Source organism: Podarcis liolepis (assembly GCF_965112155.1).
Source record: "Podarcis liolepis genome assembly, chromosome: 12".
In the NCBI taxonomy this organism is placed as follows: Eukaryota; Metazoa; Chordata; class Lepidosauria; order Squamata; family Lacertidae; genus Podarcis; species Podarcis liolepis.
In genome coordinates this window covers 21281400-21306689 of record NC_139563.1, presented here as the reverse complement: position 1 = coordinate 21306689, position 25290 = coordinate 21281400, and the positions used below count along the sequence as shown (strand labels likewise).

At 42.8% G+C, this 25290-nt stretch overlaps 2 protein-coding genes across 3 annotated transcripts in view; one reads left to right on the top strand and one right to left on the bottom strand.

Annotated features, from left to right (window-relative positions):
• Positions 1 to 8666, bottom strand: part of LOC310689643 (patched domain-containing protein 3-like) — a gene marked incomplete at its 5' end in the record, with an annotated part of 14628 nt that extends 5962 nt beyond the window's left edge. The window contains one exon of the mRNA XM_083467427.1: positions 7884 to 8666. Coding sequence (XP_083323553.1) covers positions 7884 to 8666 — 783 coding nt within the window. The remainder of the gene's footprint in view (positions 1 to 7883) is intronic.
• The window catches only part of LOC310689622 (phenolphthiocerol synthesis polyketide synthase type I Pks15/1-like), a 26296-nt gene continuing 9666 nt past the window's right edge, over positions 8661 to 25290 (top strand). The window contains exons 1-4 of one of the 2 annotated variants that reach the window (XM_083467348.1): positions 8661 to 8739; positions 20740 to 20813; positions 21481 to 21634; positions 24826 to 24986. In XM_083467348.1, the coding sequence (XP_083323474.1) occupies positions 20759 to 20813; positions 21481 to 21634; positions 24826 to 24986 (370 nt within the window). In that variant the 5' untranslated portion in view covers positions 8661 to 8739; positions 20740 to 20758. Of the gene's footprint in view, positions 8740 to 18381; positions 18444 to 20739; positions 20814 to 21480; positions 21635 to 24825; positions 24987 to 25290 lie in introns of those variants that run through there. The other variant, XM_083467347.1, reaches the window with a different exon arrangement.

Below are 25290 nucleotides of genomic sequence, written 5' to 3'. Positions count from 1 at the left end.
TGTGTGCAAAAGCAGGGAAAAACCTACGAGCAAGACTTCTCAGAAAGCAAGAGAAAAGAGGAGCAAGGCTTCCCCAAAATGGAGCAGTTTTGTGCAGAAAGAGACTAACAGTTATGTGCAGAAAGAAGACTTCCCTTTAAGCAGTCATATTAACCCCTAAATATTTCACTTTCTTAACCAATGTTAGTCCTGTCTCTTCCTGAAATTTCTCTCTCTCATTTACAGTTAAATTTTTCTCTAAAACCTGAGTTTTCATCTTATTCAGCTTAAAACCTGCTACTTGCCCAAATTCTTGAATCAATTCCAATACCCTTTTTGTACTAGATTCTGGTTCCTGTAGGGTCAATACTAAATCATCAGCAAATGCTTTCAGTTTATACTGTTTAACTCCAACTTGTATACCTTTGACCTCTTGGTCCTTTCTTATCATGTTTAACAAAACCTCAAGGACCGATATAAAAAGCAGTGGAGAAATTGGGCAACCTTGTCGTGTCCCTTTCTCAATCTTAAACTCTTCTGTCACTACATTATTCACAATTAATTTTGCCTTTTGTTCTGAATAAATTGCACCTATACCATTTTCAAAACCTTGGCCTACCCCCATCCCCTGTAGATTCTTCTTCATAAAACTCCAAGAAATGTTGTCAAAGGATTTCTCCGCGTCCACAAATATGAAGACAGCCTTAGTATTTTCTAAAATATTAATTATATTCCTCATATTGTCAGACAAATGTCTGCCCGCTTGATCTTTATGAATTTCTTCTACTAACACCTTTTTTAATCTTTTGGCCAAAATGTCTGCAAAAATTTTATAATCCACATTTAGCAACGATATGGGGCGGTAGTTTTTGAGCTGTGTCTTTTCAGTCTGTTTTCGGTATAAGTGTAATGTAAGCTTCCTTCCACGACTCTGGTGCCTTTCTTCCTTCCAATATTTCATTACAGACTTCCTTCAATGGTTGTATTAACCAATCTTTCAAAGATCTGTAATATCTTGAAGTCAAACCATCTGGTCCTGGAGATTTACCTAATTGCATGTTCTGAATAGCCCCTTCCACCTCCTGGTCCGTTATTTTGTAGTTCAACATTAGTTGTTTTTCCTGTGAGATTTTGTGTAGTCCATTTATTTTCAAGAATCGATCAATGTCCATTTCTTTCTGCTTCTCCTGTGTATAAAGTTGTTTGAAATACCTCTGGAAACACTTCCTAATCTCCACTGGGTTCTGTATATTTTTTCTTTCCACTTCCAAATTCGTGATAGTATTGAGTTTTTGTCTTTTTTTCATTTGCCAGGCCAATTTCCCACATTTATTTACCAATTCAAATGTCTTTTGCCTCATCTGTTTAATCTTCCATTCTATTTCCTGATTCATCAGCTTCGCATATTGTACCTGGTATAACTTTATCTCTTTCAGAATCTCCTGTGACTTTGGTTTTGCTCTCAGTTTCTTCTCTCCTTCCCCTATCTTTCCCAGGATTTTATCCTTTTTTCCATTCTGAGTTCTCTTCTTAATTGCATTCTGTTGTATTAGGAATCCTCTCATAACCGCTTTGCTTGCATCCCAAATTACTCTTTTTTCCACTGTAGTGTTCATGTTTATCTCAAAATAATCTCTTAGAGTTTTTTGGGCCTTCTCGGTCACCTCTTCATTCCTAAACAAGGTGTCATTCATCCTCCATCTGAAGGAGCCGCTTGGCGTTAATTTCATTTCCATCTTCACCGCATTATGGTCCGAACAAGTTTTGGGGCAGATCTCCACTTTGCTAGTCTTCGGAGCCAGTCCCCTGGTTACCCAGATTTGGTCAATTCTTCTCCACATCATTTTAGCCTCAGAGAAGAAAGTTCCCTCTCTTCCCAGAGGGTTCTTCATTCTCCAAATATCAACTAAATCCATATTTTCAGTCATGTCAAAAAGGGGTTTTGGTAGTCTACCATCTTTGGTGACTACCTGTCTCTGTGCCTTATCCATATTTGTAGACACCACTCCATTCATATCTCCCATCAAAATCATATTATAATCCATATAATCCATCAGGGTCTCATGTAACTTCTTAAAGAATTCCGATTTTCCTTCATTTGGTGCATATATACCTAGAATCAAAAATTTCTCTCCTTGTGATTGAATTTCAATTGCTACAAATCTTCCTTGGTCGTCTTTAAATAAGAATTTCGGTGATAGGCTCTCCTTTGCATAGAGGACCACTCCTCTTTTTTTAACTTTGTCTGATGAAATGAATTCTTGGCCCAATCTTTTATTACTCATTATTTTCCTGTGTAGCCTTATCACATGTGTTTCTTGTAAACAAATTAAGTCCAAATGTTCTTTTTTCAATAAATGAAAGACTTTCCGCCTCTTTTCAGGGGAATTTAGTCCATTCACATTCCAGCTCAAAACCTGCAACGCCATCATGTAATTACGCTAATGTTCCTCCAACTGCACCCAATGCTTGCTCTTCTTCTGTTGGTAGTAATGGTAGCACGTTCACTGGGGAGTCCAGTCCAAAAGACAATGTTGATATGTCCAATGTTCCCCTGTTTGGTGATCTTCTGTCCGATGCTCTCTGCTCTGGTGCTCTATCTGGTGATCTTCTGTCCGATGCTCTTGGCTCTTTTCCAAGTCCCTTCTGCAAATCTTCCTCGTACTTGTACAAAAACTTCACTTTATCCTCTACTGATCTATCTTATTTTTATTTTCCTACCTTTGAAACTGAAAGATAGGCCTTGGGGAAACTCCCACCTAAAGATAATTTTATTCTTTCTCAGCAGGGCAACAATATCTCCGTAGTCAGGCCTAAGATCCAAAAGATATTTCAGGACGTCTTTAAAAATTACCACTCTTGACTGTTGTACTTCTAGGTTCTTCTGGTAGTGCCAACCCAAGATTCTATCTCTCTCTTCTTTAGATCGAAGAGTAATCAAGCAGTCTCTTATTATATTCTTCTCTTTTCCCCCTCCTCTTCCAAGTCTGAAGGCCCTCACTATTCTAAACTCTTCTTGTCCCAAGTCCAGGTCCCAAAAATCAGCAAATTCCTGTGTAAGAAAGTCTATCAAACTTTCCTTCTCAAATTCAGGTAGGCCTCTGATCCTCAAATTTGTCTGTTTTTCTTTAAGTTCAATCATAGCAAGCGTCAGCTTATGTTCATCAAGTTGCCTCTGTAGGGCTGGGACTCTCTCTTTCACCAATTGTGTTACTTTACATTCAGCAGCTGCAGCCTTTTCCCTAGCTTCCTCCGCAGTCTGCTGTATCAGAGTGGAGTCCTGTATCAATTTCTGAATCGTTTCTGTATTGGTATTCACCTTTAGTCCCAAATTGTTTATGCTTTCCGTATTTAAATCAATTTTATTAGTTGCAGCGTCCACTTTCTTATCAAGCTGTTCCAATGAGTCATTTATCTTACTTAACGCAACCGCTAGTACCTCTTCTGATAGCATTCCTTTTGATTTTGGTTGTGCTGATATAGACACAGCAGCAGCCGGAGGGAGGGGATCTGGTATTGAACTTCTCCTAGGTTGCTGCCTAATCTTCCCAGACCTTAATGTTTTTTCAGCAGTTGGCAAATCTATTTTTTCCTTTCCATTTGCCATAACACTTAAACGATTCAAGGTCAGTCCCAGAGTCTCACAGTTTCTTATCTTACAGCTGGAAATTCCCCTAGCTCCACACTTGTAGAACTCTTGTAAAACAACCAGTTTCAAAAACTTCCACTAGGGGGAAACAGTTTCAATTTATGTTACTTGTATTGATCAATAATGTCCTCTTTTAAACACAGTTCAAACATCCAAAGTTAGTTTCCATTTTCTGTTACTATTTATTCCTTTTTAGAAACAACCAGAGACTGTAGAAACAATGTAGAAACAATGTATTTGTCTTACTTAGCTAGCTGTCAGTGAACGTTCTATACGCTGTCAATGGACATTCCAAAAGACGTCAATCCAGCTAGCAGCCCGTTTCCAGGGTCAGAGCGGCAGTATTCTGACTCTCTTCACTCTCTCCTGCAGGTCTACTCAGTCCACAACTTCCCCCCTCTTCTCCTGCCCCCGAGGGGGGATTAAATGTTCTTTACCGTTGAAATTTTAGTCTTTTGCAAAGGGCTTTCCAAGGCTTCAGCTTACAGCCTTTTTGCTTCAGTCTATTTACAAAAAGGGGAGGCGGACTTCCTGTATTGAACCTCCCCGCTTCGATACCAAATTATACGTTTAAAAATCTAATTCTCCCATTCCAGCTCTACTCACGGGTAATTGCTTTAGATTCAAATTGTCCACAGGAAAAAGTCAGCGCTCTCCGGCAACAGCTATGCGGCTTCGCTCCACGGAAGAAGCAGACGACTCGAAGCACCGCACCACTCACCGCACGTCGCTCCGGAACCCCGAAATCGGGTTTCCCCGCGAGTAGGGGAGGCGCAAAAGGTGCCCGCCGAATCCCACGTTCACAGGTTTCTCCTGCCTGTGATTTTTTGCGGGTCTCTGCCTTTGCCGTAGCGGCCAGACCCAATTTTCCACGGGGCAAATTCCTCCCGGTCAGAGGAATTCAGCCATTGACGATGGCGCCAACCCGGAAGTCCTTGATATATAAATCTAAATGCTCACAAGAGTATAAAGACAGGGTGCAATTAGCAGAATATAAGTGGGACCTGAAATACATTTTGCAGCATGGAGTGTTCCTGTACAGGGGCCCAGGATAGCAAACAATAAAAACATCCTTAAAACAATTCCAATACTGATGTAGACTGGGAAAGATCTCTACTTGCTAAGAGCAAGGTTCTTCAGGAGGCACTTAAAAGACAGCCGATACAGCGTCTGTGTAATATTCAAGCAGTGGGGAGTAATTCCAAAGGACAGGTGTCACAGCACTAAAGGCCCAAGTCCTACATTGTGCGGAACAGACCTCCTGATCAGGTGGTATCTGCTGGAGGCCCTCAGTGACTTGATTTGCCATATAAGGGGTGAGGTGGTCTTTCAGATAGCCCGTCCTAAACAGTGCAGGACTTCATACACCAAGGCTTCAAGTTAGGCAGCCCTGCCCTCTTTGAGAATAATTCATTTCACTCCGCATCCCATTGGACACTCAACATTCTGAGGCCGCCCAGCAATTCTCAGTCTTCATTAAGCTGCTTGGTTGGGTTGGCTGAACAAAGTCTCTAATGCCTCAAGTCACCAATGTGTGCACAGCCTATGACTGGCAGAGGCCGCAGGTTAGCACCACTGTCTGGCTTCCAACTTCTAGAGACAGCCACGAGTTTACATAACTTTTAAAATGGGATTAGACAAATCCACGGAGGATAATAATACCGATGGCAACCAGCCATGATGCTATTCCATGTCTCCAGCTTCAGAAGCAGCATGCCTCTAAGTAATGTAAAGGGACTGCTGACCATTAGGTCCAGTCGTGGATGACTCTGGGGTTGTGGCACTCATCTTGCTTTACTGGCTCAGGGATGTGGCGTACGGCCAGCATGACTAAGCCGCTTCTGGTGAACCAGAGTAGCGCACGGAAACGCCGTTTACCTTTCCGCCGGAGTGGTACCTATTTATCTACTTGCACTCTGACGTGCTTTCGAACTGCTAGGTGGGCAGGAGCAGGGACCAAACGACGGGAGCTCACCCTGTCGCGGGGATTCAAACTGCTCAGAAAGCCCTAGGCTCTGTGGTTTAGACCACAATGCCACCCATGTCCCTTATGCCTCTAAGTACCAGAGTGAGTTCTGTTTAATAGGGTGAGAGGGGAAATACATGCTAATGAATGAAAAGCTGCAACAGACTAACCCAAATGGAATAAAACTTACTGTCTGGAGCAGTTCCTATACTTTTCTTCTGGATGCAAAGAGGCATATTAATAGCCTTACACTGAACAGTGTTACTGGCTCCAGTACTCAAACCACATAGTGGTGGGGGGAGGGGGGAGGGAGAGAGAGAGAGAGAAAGGGTGGAACTATTCAGGCCTGGGTAGCACAGATAAGCAGAACTAGTTGCACTAATAACCACCCTAGCTGAGAAAACAGATACAGTACAAATTTTGCTTGGGCTTGTTAGCCAACCCTCATTTTTAGCAGCCAGTGAGGTTCTGCTTTCTGTTCTACAAATGCTAAGGGAGCAGGTCCTTTTTTGTTTTCATTTTCACAAAGAAGGGGGAGGGGTTCCTATGGGTGAGGAGCTGTGGGTCGAATGATATGCATTTCGAACAAATCAGCCCATCACACTGACATAATCTGGCGGAGGTGTTGCTAAAGGTTAATTCAGGGCACCAAGCTTTTTGCAGTTGGGCCCAAATCTCAATCCCCTTGCTCCCCCTATTTAAAAATATTTTGAAAACTTTATTTATAGTGCAGTTGGAAGTCCTGCAAAGAATATTACTGTATTCTCCAAATCCCAGTCAACCACCATATTAATTTTCTAGAGGCATCTATAGTGGTGCCCTGCAAGACGAATGCCTCGCAAGACGAAAAACTCGCTAGACGAAAGAGTTTTCCGTTTTTTTAGTCGTTCCGCAAGACGAATTTCCCTATGGGCTTGCTTCGCAAGATGAAACGTCTTGTGAGTTCTTGCGAGTTTGTTTCCTTTTTCTTAAAGCCGCTAAGCCGTTAATAGCCGATAAGCTGCTAATAGCTGTGCTTCGCAAGACGAAAAAACCGCAAGACGAAGAGACTCGCGGAACAGATTAATTTCGTCTTGCGAGGCACCACTGTATGCACATCAATTACATATGCAAATTATATGAAAAATTATGTGCTGGGCCTAGGCTCTGGATCATTTAAGTATTCATTTATTTATCTACATAATTTATTAATCATTTTATATCAAAGGTGGGGAACCTTTTTGACCATATCTCTCCCCATCCTACGGTCCAACTTTGACATGTGCGTAGAGGCAATTGACAGATAAGGTGGTCCTGTCAAAGTTGGCCCACGGGAACGGGGGAAGATGGTGCCCAAGCAGAACTGAAGTCCCAATGCATCAGCTGATGGGTGGTCCCTTCTGCTAGGATTGGTTGTATGTGCAGCTGATCTAGCCCTATCTCTGCCTGCCCTATGCCTGACATCACATGTGACATCAGATGTAGGGCAGGTGGGTATGGTTTGGGCAAAATGGCCTTATGGGCCAAATGGTGAAGCATGGCAGGCCAAATTTGGCCCATGGGCTCAAGGTTTTCTGCCCCTGATCAGGGACGCGGACTTATAAAAAATATTGGGGGCGGGGGCGGGAAAGCTCATGAATAATAAATAAGCTCATGAATATGCAAATAAAGTGGCACCGCCTCCTCGTGAGCGAATAGGGGAGAGCGTGCGGCGCCTATTAATCCGCTCCGAAGGAAATTGGGTGGAGCTTTTGCTTGGGAGGGAGGGCAGAAGGCATGCAGCACGACCCTGTGCATTTTGGGCTGGGGGAGGGGCGGCGATGGCGCTCTGCTGGAGGGGCGCCGGAGATTATTGGGGGGGCGGAGCCCCCCAAACGAATTTTTGAGGGGGCTCGGGCCCCCTCAAGCCCCATGGAGTCGGCGCCTATGCCCCTGATTTACATCCAAGCATGTCCAAGCTGTGCAAAAGAAGTAATTCAGGAAACAGCATAAAAGCATAAAATGCATTTTTTAAACCTAGAGATTGACACAAGGCATAGTTATAATGTGCATTATTTTGAAAGAGGCACTCCTTGGCATTCTTGCGTTGCCAGAGATGCTGCAATAGCTTGTTTTCTAATTACTTACTAAAATTAAATGTTTGGCCGCCACTGAATGCCTCCACTTGCTGATGCAGGTGCGTTAGGCATGGGGAACCTCTGACCCTAGTGGTTTGACTTCAGATCCTGTTCGCTCCAGTAAGCATGGCAGCATGCATCAGGCAGACACAGAGAGTCATATCGCGGCTCCATCGTGCCAGGAGACGCTTACCTGGATGGTTGCGAGGTTCAAGGATTTCAGCACGCCCGGGATGCGCTCCAGAAACGTCCGGAGCCAGAGCGCGCTGTCGTTTCTGCGAGAAGCCTCATCCTCCTGCAAGTAGTAGAAGAGGCGCAGCGCTTTGGCTGCCCGGACGGGGCGCGCCGGCCCATCCCCGGGGCCCAAGTCGAGGCCTCCCAGAAAGGGGGGCAGGTAAAGGGGGTTGGCAATGAGCGGAGGGAAGTAGAGCGGGAAGGTGAGGTCGGGCAGCAGCGCCTGTATCCCGGCCGGGTCGCCTTGCACTAAGCTGAGCAGCGGGTTGGTGCTGCTGCAGTTGTGGCCGGGGCTGCTCCGCGCGCAGAGCTGGGCGAAGGGGAGCGCGGCGCCGTCGGGGCTGCGGAGCCCCCGCACCGCCTCGTCCAGCGCCAGCAGCTCGGCGAAGGCCTCCCGGGTGAGGAGCGAGCCTCCGCCGCGGGCCACGGCCAGGAGGGAGGCGAAGGAGCCCTCGGTGCTCAGCCTCTCGGCCGAGAAGCGCCGCGCGTCGTCGGTGGGGAAGTGCGCCTGCACGAAGCGCCGCTCGCCCTTGGCGGGGCCCCCGAGCGGCGTGAACTGGCCCTCGATGTCGTTGTCTTCCAGGCTGCTCAGGAACGCGAAGCCGGCGCCCAAAGCGGCCGAGAGCGCCATGGGCACGAGCAGGAAGGGCCACGGGTGCGCGCCCACTTGGGCGCCCAGGGCCCGCAGCGCACGCGACAGGGGCCTCTCCACACAGTCCGTGTGGCAGTTGAGGGGCGCCATCGCCTTTTCTCTTTCTCCTCCTACCAGCGGCGGAGAGAGCCGGACTCAGGACGGAATTAAGACCGTTATCCGCGTAAGTCAGGCGTAGGGCAGCCCGGCCCCACTTAGCACGAGTGTGCTGGGAAGTTTCTAAAACATCTCGAAAAGGGGGAATTGAGCGGGGAAAGATGGTAAAAATGGCCGCTGGGCGAGGTTCCCCGGAAACGCCCACCCGTTAACCGCCTCCGAAGTCGGTTGGGGGGGATTCTGAGGGAAACCCCGTTCAGCGAAGGCATCAGTTTCTGGGCTGCAATCTGGCTGCTACGTCTGAGGGAAACTCCGGAGAAAATCCAGAACGAGAGGGCGCAGTGCCTTTTTAAGCCAAGATGCAATGAAAGTGATCTTTTAACCAGTAGCCCGTTTAACTGGGAATTTCCTTCTAGTCGACAGTCCTTTTTCCGCAAGGGTGGGCGACCTGCGGCTCTCCAGATCTGCTTGATGACTGGCCGTTCTGGAGAGGGAGTCCTAACATCTGGAGGGCCACTGGTTCCCCACAGTTAATCTAGGTTGTGTTTAGAAAAACAGATGCATATATACCATATTTTTTGCCCCATAGGATGCACTTTCCCCCCTCCAAATTTGAAGGGGAAATGTGTGTGCGTCCTATGGGGCGAATGCAAGCTTTCACTGAAGCCTGGAGAGCGAGAGGGGTTGGTGCGCACCGACCCCTCTCACTCTCCAGGCTTCGCGCACCGGGCTCCCGCAGCTTGCGGAGAAGTTGCCTGCATGCTGAAGCCTGGGCGCGCTGAGCCCAGACTTCGCGCAGCACTCCGCAAGGCGCGGGAGCCCAGCGCTGGCCTCCCGCAGCTTGCGGAGAGTTGCCTGCATGCCAAAGGCTGGGCGCGCTGAGCTCAGCGCGCCCAGGCTTTGCACAGGTCTCCGCAAGGCGCGGGAGCCCGGCGCCGGGCTCCCACGGCTTGCGGAGAGTTGCCTGTTCTGGGGTCGGGGGAAGCTCGGGCTTCCCCCACGCCTGGGGGGGAAATAAAATTGTTTTCCTTTATTTCCCCCCCCCCAAAAAAAAACTAGGTGCGCCTTATGGGATGGTGCGTCCTATAGGGCGAAAAATACGGTACTATATTGTTACAGACCGGAACCATTTGTTATCCTCAGCAAACTTAGCCGCTTCCCTGTTCACCCCCAACTCCAGATCAGTGTGAACTGGTTAATTTATTTTTCCTCACTTCACATAAGCTTTCCTGCTTACAAGGAGGAGCAAGTACTTATTCAGGACATTGAAATTCTGCTACCTATACACACCCTTCGGAGTCCTGTGGCATTAGAGGCATCACCAGAGATCATCCACACATTTTCAAGCCTGCCTTTGCAACCCTAACAACTGGAACATTTCCAGGGAAAAAAGAAGCTGAAAATATAAAGGCGCCAAGTAATGCATTTACATTTTTTGTGTTTGCACGGCACAATCGCAGTACTAGCCAGATTCCCTTGATTTGCTAGCTCATCATCATTTGGATGAGGTCCAGCCTAATGAAATGCTGGATCAGGGAGAAAGTTGTGTTATTCTTTCAGTCCTTCCAAGAATTTTACTATGCAAGCTGGTGTATCTTTCAAAGACTGTGTTCACACTTCTGTTTACTGTACACTCACCGCATTTCCAGTGCAGAGTTTTTAATTCATGTTCCCATGACATGTTATGTATTTTGTACTCCATTATAAAATACTGCTGACTGGAGTCCTTAAGCCACTCCTAATTTGTCTCTCTCCTGCCATCAGCACCTCAAAGAGAAACAAATCTGACAGTAATGAAGCTGTCCTGATGAGAACAGCCGAAGGCAGAAAGAGGCATGAAACACACTGGCGGGGGGACGACGACAACAACAACTTAAAAGCGCTCTGAGGCAGGAATGTGAACACACCCCAAGTATAAAAAAATTGTATTTTACTTTCAGTTTTACTTCTTATGCACATGACCTGATTGTTGAAGGAACTTGCTTGCTGCTGCATCTGCTGTTTTGATAGTATTTAGCTCCTTCTGATAAAAAAATTAATGATGAGTGTGCCACGTATAAATATATATATATTTTAAAAGCTTGCTGAAGACCAGTTAGGATCCAGAAGAGGAAAAAAGTACAGTTCTTTAAAGCTAGCACTAAGAAGATTTCACAGAGGTTGAATGAAGCAGTTTCGGAATAAACTGTGGTGAGAAACTGCAGAGTCACAAGAGTTCATGAATCTAGAAATGATTATAATTATGTGATTGCCAAGCAAGTTCTGTTCAATGCCACAGTGAAGGGTTTATGGGTGAAACGTAATTTGGGACACAAGTAAGGCTTATATGAGGGGCTTCGGGATACAACAAATAAATGGCATGGAAAAATAAAAGAAAGGAAAATAATATTCAAGAAATAATAAGACAGATAAGAGACAAAATGAATTGATCAAAAAACCAAAAAATGAAAAAGTAAGCCAAAAATAAAGGTCTTACAATCACATATTTCCAACTTATTAAAATAAGGAAGTAGAAAGTAAAATAGAATGCATGAGACAAAAGATATTTTGAATTGGCCAATAAAGCCAGCAGGATGCTGGCTTGGTTAATAAAAGAAAAACAGATAGAATCATAAACAAAATAATAGATCAAGGAGAAGAAACTACTGACCCGGGAAAAATTAAACAAAGTTTTATAAATTACTACAAAAAGCTGTATAAAACAGAGTTTAAAGATTAAAACAAAATAAAAAGAGTATTTGTTACAGAATAATTTACTGTCAATATTAGAAGAAGAATATAAATATTTAAATGCCGACATAGAAATAGAAGAAACGGCCCAAGTGATTAAAAAGATGACAAACGGGAAATCACCAGGTTCTGGCGAAATTTCAATGAGAATCATGTATGTATAGAAATAACGTATGGATCACACAATTTTACATGTACCACCTGCTTCCCCTAAAATATTGCAAAGAATCATGGCAACAGCAGAATGATGAACAAATGTGAGTGATCGAGGAGACCACCCAGAAACTTATTAAGAGGTGCATAAATCACCTAAGTAAATACATAAATCTATATTTTAACTGGGGCTGCATTATCTTTCTCTCATGTGCTAAAGAAAGCAAGTAAGGACACAGAGGAGAGCAAAATTTCCAAACATTCCTTGGCTTCCCATCAGCTGGAAAATGTAGCCACGGAAATTTCCTTATTATGCAACAGACTGCCCCAGCTCGACATACTAAAATCATATGCCTTTCATGCTATAAATATAAATGAACCACATCTGCGCACCTAGTTACCATATACGCTAACAATCAATATAAAATGTTGATTAGCAATAGCTCTTACTGATTCTCCAGATTTAATTCTATTTAATTCTTGTCACCTAGGCAGTCCTGGGCCCCTATGCACACTGCCCAGGCATTCGCCCTGGGGAGATCACTAGGAGGTGGTGTGACTTCAGACCCAGAGGTGCACTTGATAGTCTCTGGAGACATAGATGCCAACAACAGTTCCTCCAACAATAAATTCCACAATGCTTTGAAGTTGTAAAAGATATGGAACAGTAGGTAGAGAAATAAATGTCAAGTGATAATAATCAGTCCCATATTTCTGCTGTAGTTGGTTAAGATAATTAAATAGTGACTATAATTCTCTGTGTGCTTGTTTTTTAAAATAAAAAACATGTTTAGGACTCTCTAAGATGATGTACTTTCAACACATATGGAAAAATCTGCAGGCCTCACTAAAGCTGAAAAGGGGGAAAAAAGGGTTTTGTTTTTTGCCAAAATCCAGAGGAAGAAAAATAAAAGCCAAAGCCTTAAAACGGTTCAGAAAAATAAATCTTCCTGAAATCTTTAGTCTCAAAGTCTCTGACAATCTTTAAATGAAGCGAGGTACCAGACCTTGTACGATGAAAGACAAGCTGTGAAGTTTTGTGTATTCAGCAAATATGATGTCCAACACTGAACAGTGATTCTGGATATTGACTACTGTTTCGTAGAATTCTTTGTCAGCATGGTTAGTAGCACGTTGTTAGTAGCAGTGACTACATTATTACATGTACGACTCCCATAAGCCCCACTGCCTCGTGTGTCATAACCATGCTGGATGGGGCTGATAGGAGGCTGGTCTAAAGTGCTGTTTCATTTCCTAATTAGGTAAACTTACTTCATAGGGGCATAGAAAAGTGAATATGTCACATGCAAAATCATCCAAGCTTTTGTAATATGCCACATCTTATTTTGTTTCGTTTCCTAAGAAAAGATGCTTGTGGTTCGAGGACCCGAACCCCGCGCAGTGGAATGAAACACAAGGACACGTGATATAAGGTTAATGGGCAAGAAAAGGCCACAACTTTATTGATTACAGCAAGTGAAAAGGTATTGGCTTAGGCATTGGATTATGTCAGCTGACTCCACCCACTCGGAGAGGGGTGAGTCTAAAAAACAAACAAACAAACAAAGGGGGTTTATTCACCAGTAGGTGGAGCCTGTTGATGCTAATCCAACTATAGGCTCACCCCTGATGTCACCGAGGGTCGTGCCATGGCCTCCCGCCAAGCAGGCATCGGACAGAATACACGACCGCCGGATTCCTTTAACGGAATACCCAAAAATTGAAGGCGCAGGCGATGGCCACACCTAGCCCTTCGACACCACAACACATTATTCCAATGCCTAACCTACCCACCAATACCACGAAAGTTGTGACGATTGCTACGAGGTAGGCGAAAAAACCAAAAAGCCTAATGCCAAATGGACAAATTCCTACCAGGCCCCCCGGACAACCAGGGCGACCAACCTAAGGTCCATAGCAAGGCCAAAGGAAAACTGGAAACCCTGCTCTAAGGGAGTGGAGGGTGGGTGACTCACGACGGGACGACAAAAGTGAGGGCTGGAAGCTGCCGCCGCCGCAATTCAGGCTGCTGTACACGCCCCCTTGAAGGCACCTGGTTGGGTGCCTGACCGAGGGCGTGGGCGCCAGCCAGGTGAGTGGGAGGCAGGGGGCAAACGCCCCCTGCTTGAGGCGGAGTCCGGCTCCCGGCCACAACCACTCCCCTCTTTTGCAGGGAGGAGAGTCTTTCCTTGTTTCATTAATATAGCAGCAGTGTGGGATTTTATCAGTTCCTATGTATTATATTTTTATCCTCCATTTTAAACATTTGTTGCAAAATAATAAAATGCCCCTTTTGATTTGGTTATTAGCAACCTTCTTCACAAAATGAAGGTTCCTCATCTTGTGTCTTTGAGGTGCAACACCAACCAATGCATGTTAGCATGTTATTATTTAACAAAGATCAGTAATGATTTCATGAGAATTTAGTTTTATGAACCATTTTGCTGTTTCAAAGCGAGCCACAGAGGAGGGAAGGAAGGGGAACCATGGATCCTCTGCTCACCATGGATCCTCTGCTCACGACTGCAGCAGATCCCCCCCGCCACCCATAGGCATTCCCTCCATAACACGCACAGACATCTCCCCTTACTTTCTAGGAGGAAAAAAGTGAGTGTTATGGTGCAAAAAATATGGTAATAGCACTCTCAGGCAGGAATGTGAACACACCCCAAGTATTTAAAAAATTGTATTTTACTTTCAGTTTTACTTCTTATGCACATGACCTGATTGTTTAAGGAACTTGCTTGCTGCTGCATCTGCTGTTTTGATAGTATTTAGTATTTTTTTTATTCTGATAAAAAAAATTAATGATGGGTGTCCCACGTATAAATATATATATATGTTTTAAAAGCTTGCTGAAGACCAGCTAGGATCCAGAAGAGCAAAAAGGCACAGTTCTTTAAAGCTAGCACTAAGAAGATTTCACAGAGGTTGAATGAAGCAGTTTCGGAATAAACTGTGGTGAGAAACTGCAGAGTCACAAGAGCTCATGAATCTAGAAATGATTATAATTATGCGATTGCCAAGCAAGTTCTGTTCAATGCCACAGTGAAGGGTTTATGGGTGAAACGTAATTTGGGACACAAGTAAGGCTTATATGAGGGGCTTCGGGATACAACAAATAAATAGCATGGAAAAATAAAGGAAAATAATATTCAAGAAATAATAAGACAGATAAGAGACAAAATGAATTGATCAAAAAACCAAAAAATGAAAAAGTAAGCCAAAAATAAAGATCTTACAATCACATATTTCCAACTTATTAAAATAAGGAAGTAGAAAGTAAAATAAAATGCATGAGACAAAAGATATTTTGAATTGGCCAATAAAGCCAGCAGGATGCTGGCTTGGTTAATAAAAGAAAAACAGATAGAATCATAAACAAAATAATAGATCAAGGAGAAGAAACTACTGACCCAGAAAAAATTAAACAAAGTTTTATAAATTACTACAAAAAGCTGTATAAAACAGAGTTTAAAGATTAAAACAAAATAAAAAGAGTATTTGTTACAGAATAATTTACTGTCAATATTAGAAGAAGAATATAAATATTTAAATGCCAACATAGAAATAGAAGAAACGGCCCAAGTGATTAAAAAGATGACAAACGGGAAATCACCAGGTTCTGGCGAAATTTCAATGAGAATCATGTATGTATAGAAATAACGTATGGATCACACAATTTTACATGTACCACCTGCTTCCCCTAAAATATTGCAAAGAATCATGGCAACAGCAGAATGATGAACAAATGTGAGTGATCGAGGAGACCACCCAGAAACTTATTAAGAGGTGCATAAATCACCTAAGTAAATACATAAATCTATATTTTAACTGGGGCTGCATTATCTTTCTCTCATGTGCTAAAGAAAGCAAGTAAGGACACAGAGGAGAGCAAAATTTCCAAACATTCCTTGGCTTCCCATCAGCTGGAAAATGTAGCCACGGAAATTTCCTTATTATGCAACAGACTGCCCCAGCTCGACATACTAAAATCATATGCCTTTCATGCTATAAATATAAATGAACCACATCTGCGCACCTAGTTCCCATACACGCTAACAATCAATATTCTACTAAATCCCTATAAACTGGCCAGTCATTCCTCATGTGTTTTACATGTTATAATGTAGTCACTGCTACTAACAATATTTTTTGAACAACATATAAAGTCAACTACAGGTGGTACATGAGCACTGTTCCACAGCATTTGATATATTCATTTGCATACATTCATTCTAAATATGGTGGGGTATGTACTCTTTTTCATTACTGTTTGTATTATAATTTATAATTTTTGTAAAGTGATATGTGCATGCAGGTCATCGTCTGTAAAATTTTATTTTCAGTTTATGAATCTATTCTATATCCTCCCCCCACGCTGACGAAGAATTCTATGAAACAGTAGTCAATCTCCGGAACAGCGGCGTAGTGTGGGTTGTCAGCACCTGGGGCAAGGCAAGTAATTTGCGCCCCCTAACCCGGGGCAAGGCAAGTAATTTGCGCCCCCTAACCCCTAACCTGCCGCCGCTGCCAGCTTCTTCTTGCTGCTGCCTGGTCTGGTCTGGTGTGGTTCTCTCCCGCGCTCAGCGCTGCGCTGGGCGGCCGCTGCACTGTCCCTCCCCCAGATAGTCCCTCACTCTCTCTCCGCACCGCACGCCTGGCACCCACCCCCTCCACAGTGGGCGGCGACCCAGCAGCTCGGATCGGATTCGCACAGCCAACACTGCAGTGAGAGAGAGTGAGTGAGCCAGGTAGGGACAGAGAGCTGCGAGTGCGAGCACGCCCCCCCAGATGTTGCACCCGGCCCCCTCTGCACCCCCACGCTACGCCACTGCTCCGGAATCACTGTTAAGTTTTCGACATCATATTTGCTGAATACACAAAGCTTCACAGCTTGTCTTACATCGTACAAAGTCTGGTACCTTGCTTCATTTAAAGATTGTCAGAGACTTGAGACTAAAGATTTCATTTAGTACTTGTTATGGTTTGAAGGAATCCTATAAAGATTGTTTATTGCGTATGTACATGGTCATCGTGTTGCCTAGACATTGCTGACATACTCTTTGCAACACAGGGGTTTGTTTGGTTACTTCCAGGTTTTTCGGGCTACATCTCCCATCAGCCCCAGCTAACATGGCAGTGGGGGTTATGCGAGTTGTAGCCCAAAACATCTTAAGAGCATCAGGTTGGGAAAGATGGCTTTAAACAACAACATTTTATCATACTAGAACGGATTTAGAACAGGGAGCAGGAGACTATCTCACTTGACTAGTCCAAGCCTTCTCCCTCACCACAAGGCAGGCCCACTTAGCCACCAAATACCCCAACCAACTCTTACCAGAAAGACCACAGCCTGCCACAAGGAGAAAATAGTTGCACTGCATGCAGAAAGCTGCTTATAAGGCAAATACCCCAAGGTGAAATCTTCCAAATGTGAGTGATCAAGAAGCTGTGTAGGAAACCTGCTTGGATATGTTCCACCTATTATCCATCTGCTATTTCCGTGCCCTTGATTGTTAATATATGTAGGCAATCCATTTTTTTATTTTAAAAATGTTATTACAGTCTCATATATTGATAAGAGTGTTGTGAGTGCCAGAACCAAAATGACATTTAGGCAGCCACAAAACAGTTGTTGGCACTCCATAATGTTGAGTACTGCCACAAGAACCCTATATGCAGAACAAACCAGGAGAGCAGTAATAAGTCAGATTAGTGAGCAGAAGAGCAAGATTCACATTAATATAATAGAAGCTCTGTTAACTACATATATTGTCCAAACATACTCCCAAACAGCTGAATATTTTGTCCTAGGACAAACACTTAGTATTATATGGGTGTAAGGCTTACTGGATTTTCACTTTAAACTCTGTAAATCCTAATGGACACAATGATTTAGCCTCATACTTGTAACATCTTTTTGCAGTTAATCACATGAGAAGGTATTATCATAGCAATTATAAACTATGACTCCCAGAAGCTGAGTTTATTCTGTTTTTCCCTATGTATTATTTGAGTGAAATACTTCATCTTATAAGGGACACGGGTGGTGCTGTGGGTTAAACCACAGAGCCCAGGACTTGCCGATCAGAAGATCGGCGGTTCGAATCCCCGCAACGGGGTCAGCTCCCGTTCAGTCCCAGCTCCTGCCAACCTAGCAGTTCGAAAGAACGTCATAGTGCAAGTAGATAAATAGGTAAACGGGAAGGTAAACGGCATTTCCGTGTGCTGCTCTGGTTCGCCAGAAGTGGCTTAGTCATGCTGGCCACATGACCCAGAAGCTGTATGCCAGCTCCCTCGGCCAGTAAAGCGAGGTGAGTGCGCAACCCCAGAGTCGGCCACGACTGGACCTAATGGTCAGGGGTCCCTTTCCCTTTATTTACTTCATCTTTGGTAAGTGCTCTAATTGTGTTTGTGTAGATCTGTGTGATATCTGAATGTATGGCGAGAGAGAGAAAGATAGTATGTATTATTATGCTGTATGTACATAGCACATTGGACTTACAGCTAAGAATTCATCAATGCAAAAATGCTACGTGGTAAAAAGAATTTGTTTTGGTCAGATGACAAAGCATAATTTTTTTTGGAGAAGCAGAAGTCTGTATTCAATTGGAAAGCAAAATCTGAAAGTTGCACTCCGTGGGAACTTCCCAAGCATGATGTAATGGAAAGGTGACCATGAAAAAATGATGAGCTAGCCAACTCGAAACCTTTATAAATGAAAGATGCAAGGAAGTCTCAGCAGTTCTAGCACTTGTAGAACCTTAGTATATGAGGACTTGCCCCCACTACGGTTATAGCTTCTTAGCGAACTTCAATGTATACACAGCACAGAAGATTTCACCAGCAAACTTCAAAAAGCTGTGTGCATTAAAACAACTGGAGGTGAGTCTGAATAGCCTACTCTTGTATGTATTGATGACTTTGATTGTTGTGCATGTTTACTTTACATAAGAATATTGTCTGTTCCTTCATTTTTTTGCATTTTTATTTTAATGTTTGCAGTTTACAAGTATCTGGGACCCAAATAGTTTATTTGCTGTGGGCATGCTGAGTAGAATTTTGAAATCCTTTGCATTCTAATAGCAGCACAGCTTCCTCTATTCTGTCCTTTCCATACCTCATACCTTGCAGAAGGCCTGGTTGTGCTCGATGTGGCATGCAATTTGCACCAAATGTTGTTTGAGTTCTTTTTTTACAAAATGTGGCCATAGAGGTTGCAATAGAAGAGGCTATCTGCTGTTTTGCTGCTACAAAACAGTAATAATTCCACTTAGCCTTATATACACACATGGCTAAAATTGTGGAAACCTTTTTTAAAAGTGTATTTCTGAGGTTTGATGGCTCATAATGTAATGAATGATATGGTTTGAATGGACCGAAAATGGTTGAAGACCACCACCACAAAATAGATGCTGTTGATGAACTAATAATGAACTAAAAAAATTCCTTCCAGTAGCACCTTAAAGACCAACTAAGTTAAACTAAGTTAACTAAGTTGGTCTTTAAGGTGCTACTGGAAGGAATTTTTTTATTTTGACTATGGCAGACCAACACGGCTACCTATCTGTAACTGTAATAATGAACTGTGTTGATCAAAAAGCTAATGGTATGTGCATGTTCTGGCCAAGTGAACGGTACACACAAAGAAGCGTAAAGACTGGCTGTACTACACTAGTTACAAACAATGAGTGTTGTAACATGCCAAAGAAAGGGAGAAATGCCAAGATTCAGATGAACAACAAGAAGACTATATAAGATGAGACTTTTCAGATTGGTCTGTGTGTCAGACGCAGACAGGATTCCCACTAGCTTTTACTGAACCTAATCAATTCAGTGAAGAGCCGGTGAGTATGGATGTGTGAATGAGTGCATATTCCCTGTCTTGTTATATGCTATGTTAACCAATAAAGCAGTATTATATAGAAATTCCAATATATATTGGTTGTCTGAGGTTACTTGCACTTTCCTAGGGTACACTGGGTCTCATCTATGTTAAACACCTAAACAGATAAAAGAATTTGTACCAGACTCCCTGCAAGGTGGGCAGGATTCCAATGCCTAAGCCACTACCGCTCACATTCTGCAACCAATAAAGTTGTGGCCTAAATTTTGCCCATTAACATTAACCTAAAATTCTGTGTCCTTGTGTCTTTATTCTCATGGGGGTGGCTTGGGGCTTTGACACACAATCTATTTGGTCATAATGATAACAACACTTTGTTTTGGAGTAATACCATAAAATTATATATCAATGGAAAGATAATTTAATGAAGAATGCAATGCAACAAAGTTTATTCAACTATTTGTATTCTATCAAAAGTTATAGCCAAATAACCAGAAAAAGGAAGCACAACTTGCTTAGGTTGATATGCAGTAGCTTTCCTTCATTTGAATGTAGCCAATGAGCATGAGTGTCTAGAGAGCCAATCAGGTGTCATCTTGTTTTGGTATTGCTGGGGGGGGGGGGAGAGCGGTGTTATGAGCTATCAAACCTTGGAAATACACTTTTCCCAAAAAATTTCCACAATTTTGGCCACTAGTGTAGATGCCTTAATATTTTACATTAGGAAGACGGGAAAGCATCTGACAGGTCAGACTGTCTGTACATCTGGCCCAGTATTTTTTAACTAGCTGGCAGCAGGCAGCTGGCACTCCGCAGTCTTTCCCATCACCCTCTGTTGGTTTTGGCCTGAGATGCTGATGCTTGAACCAGGGACTTTTTGCATGGAAGGCATATGTGCTATTACCACTCAGTTATAGCTTCTCCCTTGTGCTCTCTTACGGGGGGGGGGGGGAATGCACTAGGAAATAATTAAGGAGCCCCTACTCCCAGCTGTTATTTAAAAAGGGGGGATGGGACAGATGAAGATGTATTTAACATCATGTCTACTTTGGCCCCCAGTGGTAACTAGAATATATTGGCTCCATCTAAATGTCCACTTTCTGGCTGGTGCTTGCCATTAATTAAGCCAATAATGATTGGTCATTGACATTATGTTCCCTAAGGATTATCCCCAAATGACCACACAGAAATCATAGAATCGTATCATTGTAGAGTTGGAAGGCATCCCAAGGGTCATCTAGTCCAACCCCCTGCAATGCAGCGCTCACCCTGTTGGGGAAACATATTTTAATTTTAGATGTGGATTCATTGAACTAATTATTTTATACTTTTCAGAATAAAAGTAAAAAAACTGATGGACACTGAGGATGAAATTGCCATTGTGGGGATCGGATGCAATTTTCCTGGAGGTGAGCACTGCTCCTTTAAATCACATATTAAGTCAGTGTGTAGTGAGTGCTACCAGAGATCTTTATATTAGAACTAACAGGGAATATGATTATACTTCTAGTGCAATGATACAGCAGCATTCATATAGCAGCTTTTTAATGATCATAATCAGTATCGGCTCATGCGGTAAGGCTGAATCATGGATGCACACTTCTGATATACAGTTCTATGATAAAATAATATAGAATCAAAATATCATAGAACTGGAAGGGGCCAAGAGGGTCATCTAGTTTAACCCCCTGCAACGCAGGAATCATTTTGCCAAACACGGGGCTCAAAGCCATGACCCTAAGATTAAGAGTCTCATGCTCTACTGGCTGAGCTATCATGTTGAGTTATTTACTCAGAATTTTTTAATTGTCTTATACAATGGAACTTCGGTTTTTGAGCATCTCGGAAGCCAAACGATTTGGAAGCCGAATGCCAAAAACTGGGAAGAGAATGCTTCCGTTTTCGAATGCGCCTCAGAAGTCGAACGGCTCTTCCAGAACGGATTACGTTTGACAACCGGGGTTCCATTGTAGTTTCTGTCAAACGAATCACACCAAAATAATTTAAGTTTCTATTTTAATAAATAAACTATTGGGAAGTAAGTTCCAGCTATCTAAAATAATATATTTTCAACAGGTGAAGGAATTGATAATTTCTGGCGAGTTCTAGTAGAAGGCAGAAACTGTGTTGTAGAAATACCTCCGGAAAGATTTGAAACCAAAAGCTGGTATGATCCAGACAGTCACAAACCAGGAAAGACGAGTACAAGACATGCCGCGTTTACCGAAGAGTAAGTGTTAATGCTTAATCACACGATGGTGGAAAATAAACTGAATCAGCTCCAAGGAAGCAGAACACTAAACTGTTTTTAATATTTTTTATTGTAAAGTAATTTGCCTAAACGTACACATTTGGTGTATGTTAAGGAAAATAGACATTTCAAAGACACTTCTACGCGTGATGCCAGTCATTTTTTCATAGTAAGCAAAAATGGTTTTGGAGCTACAGGCTTGAAGCAGTTTTGTTTTAGCTTAATATGATTCTCCCATGGACGGTACAATTCCAGATGAGTTCAATGGGCTTTGCTCCCAGGTTAACTGGGTATAGGATTGCAGCCTGAACTACGTAACTATTTAAGTCAGTTTATTTGGAAATAGAATTTACTGCAAATTGTTTCTTAATCTTAATTACACAGTGTGTGAATTATTTTCAGAATCTGTGGCTACAGCATGTGGGTGCGTGAGATGGTGGACACTGGCTTAAAAGTAGCTTTGAAAAAGAATTGGATCATAGAAATTTGTCCATCAATGACTATTACTCAGGATAACTAAATGGAACAGCTATGAGTTTTTTGTTTTGTTTTTAATCCACAAATTTAAACTGTTTCAGTTTGTATTTTAATAGATGTGCAGTTGTTTCTTGAATATCTTAACCAGAATATTTTTTATATAACCTGTTTACTCATGGAGGTTTTTATTGTATTTCCCTTAACCATATGACAAATCCCATTTTATCTCTTTTTTTTGGCAATTAAAGTGTCTATTTGAACTGGGCTATCAACTTGTTTTGCTGCATCTACTTGTTTTATATATAAAACAATGAATGAATGAATGAACTTTATTACGGTCTCAGACCAGAATTAAAAAAGCATATAGATAAAATAGCAGTTAGGATTTTTTAACCGATAATTGTTAGAGCAAATGAGGACAAGGAAACAGGCATAGGATAAAACATTTGGATTAAACACGACCTAAAAGCAGCATTTGATACAGTCTCCAGAACCAACACACAAACACAGCTTTTAGAGTCAGGTGCAGCCGCCTAGGGCATCTAACGGACCCTATTAATACCTTCAAAGTGTAGCCTTATGAGGCTTTGCCCTTGGGTGGGAAAAATATTGCGCCTGGGAAAGGGAAGTGGGAGTCAACAGACACTCAAGGAATAGTTTCGGAGAAAAGGCTTTTATTTCTACCATCCATGAACTGGTAGAAGGAGCAAGTGTGATAAGTCACAAAAAGCATGCACGAGTTCACAATCATGTGCACAAGCATATATAGCCCTTTCCAGTCCCCCCCCCTTTCTCCTCCCTCAGGAGTTCCTCTGAGCATGAACAGAAAGCTGTTTTGGGACTATTGTGGACTCTTGGCACCCTTCCCAGGAAAGGGGGGGGGGGTGAGAAGCCAAGGGGTTTTCAGCATGTTCAGATATGTTTCAATCTCTTGTTCTGGCATGGTTCCCGGACAGAAAGTAAGTTGCAATGTGGTTCTTTAGCAAGGCCAGAAGACATGAGAAAGGCCTGAGAAACAATGGACTGTTCTCTACCTTTGTTACAGCAGAGCGGAATGTTTCTGATGCTTAGCTGCTGAGAAAATGATTTTGAAAAGTTTTGAGAAGCTTTGAGCCTGCTTTGGTGGGGGGTGACTTCGGGCCTAGGTGAGGTCACCTGTCCTCACTTTCCTTCAAAAGGAGTCAGGCAAGGGTGCCTATTGGCCCCTCTACTATTTAATTTCTATCTAAATAACTTAGTATCTGCACTCAATGACTCAGAACTCCACCCGCCGAAGATTGCAAATCGGCATATTTCGGTCCTCCTATATGCCGATGATGCGGTAATTCTATCTAGAACCTCCATTGGACTCAAAAGAGCACTAAGAAAGCTCGCAACATACTGTGAAACTGAATGTCTCAAAATCAACTATCAAAAGACCAAGATACTCGCTTTTGGGGAAAAACCAAAGCTTAGAAGCTGGGAACTCCAAGGCCATAAACTAGAACAAGCCACAAACTACAAGTATCTAGGAATGGTGGTACAGGCCTCAGGAACCAACAAACTACACATAAACTCCATTGGGAGTTCAGCGGAAAAAACCGCAAATTGTATCCTTAAATTCTTCAGAGCACAAGGGGGCTTCTTCGTCCCCACAGATCTAAAATTATACAAGGCCAAAACTTTGGCACAACTCCTCTATGGTTCCTTTTGGGGCCTGCCTTCCTCTGCTTTCTCCCCACTTGAGAGAGTTCAATTTATAAAACAATGTCCATAAGTTATCATCCAATTTTGAAAATAACTGCACATAAGCAGTGAACACCTGAATACCACTTGTGAGGTAGCAGAAGAGGACTTTTGCCTTCCTACCCTGCTCAAAAGCTTTTCAGAAACATGTGTCTGCCCAATATTGCAAATAGGATGCTGGACTAGATAGGCCTTGATCCTAATGGCTGCTTAACCAGTCACAGGGTGGGCGGCTTGGAAGCCAGCCACAGCAAGGTCCTATCCCTGGGGAGCAACGCCTGAGCAAGGTGGTCGGCCATTGGGGAATTCCCAGGCCGGCTGCCAGGGATATGTGGGCTTTCCTGCCATCTGTTTATTTGAATTTCATTTTATTCAGTGTTTTGATAACAGCTGAAACTAGTGTGGAATCTGAAATATTCAGGCACGTGCAACGTTATGACTAGGATCCAAAATCTAGAAGAAAGCCTCTTCCTTTTGTGGAAGGCCTGTTTCTGATTCAACAAAAGAGAGTAGTTCTAACTCTAAATAAGTCCTTTCATTTGCAAGAACTCTTGCACAAGACTTTGCACTAGCGCTTTTCAAAACCTTTGAGTGCCCCTCTGTATTCTAAAGCTTATATCTTTATTTACCATGTGTTTAATATAGCCTTTTGCTAGTATAAAGGTTCAGAACAGCACCCCTACATTTTCTCCCTCTACTCATGGTACTTTGGATCCAATTCTACAAATATTTATGTCCACTATCCTAAGCCACTATTAAGTAGTGGCTCTAAATATTCTTCTATTTTCATTCTACCTTCCCCAAGAACAAATGACCAAATTATTAAAGCCTTTTATCTTAAAATGATTAATGGAAATAATTTTCTAAAAGTCAAAATATTTGATTGTCTTATTAATGAATGTGCCATGAGTTGGTTGCATATTATTTTCTCCTACTTACAATGTTATTATCTGACTTCTGTTTTGTAGGTTTAATGCATTTGACAACAGACTTTTTGGAATTAATGATGTGGAAGCTGAGCGTATGGATCCCCAGCAGAAATTACTCCTGGAATGCACGTATAGAGCACTGGAAGATGCAGGAGTCCCTAGAGAAAACATAAGTGGTTCAAAAACAGGGGTTTTTGTTGGTGAGATGATAATTTGAAGCTTAAAACAGTTGCACTAATTTAGGAGCATAGACTGGAACATATAGGGCTGGTCTACATAATTCTCTTAGGTTGCAATCCTATACACACTTAAAAAGGTAAAGGTAAATGACCCATGACAGTTAAGTCCAGTCGCGAACGACTCTGGGGGTGCAGCGCTCATGTCTGCAGACAGTTTTTCTGGGTCAGGTGGCTAGCATGACTAAGCCGCTTCTGGCGAAACCAGAGCAGTGCACGGAAATGCCGTTTACCTTCCCGTTTACCTATTTATCTACTTGCACTTTGA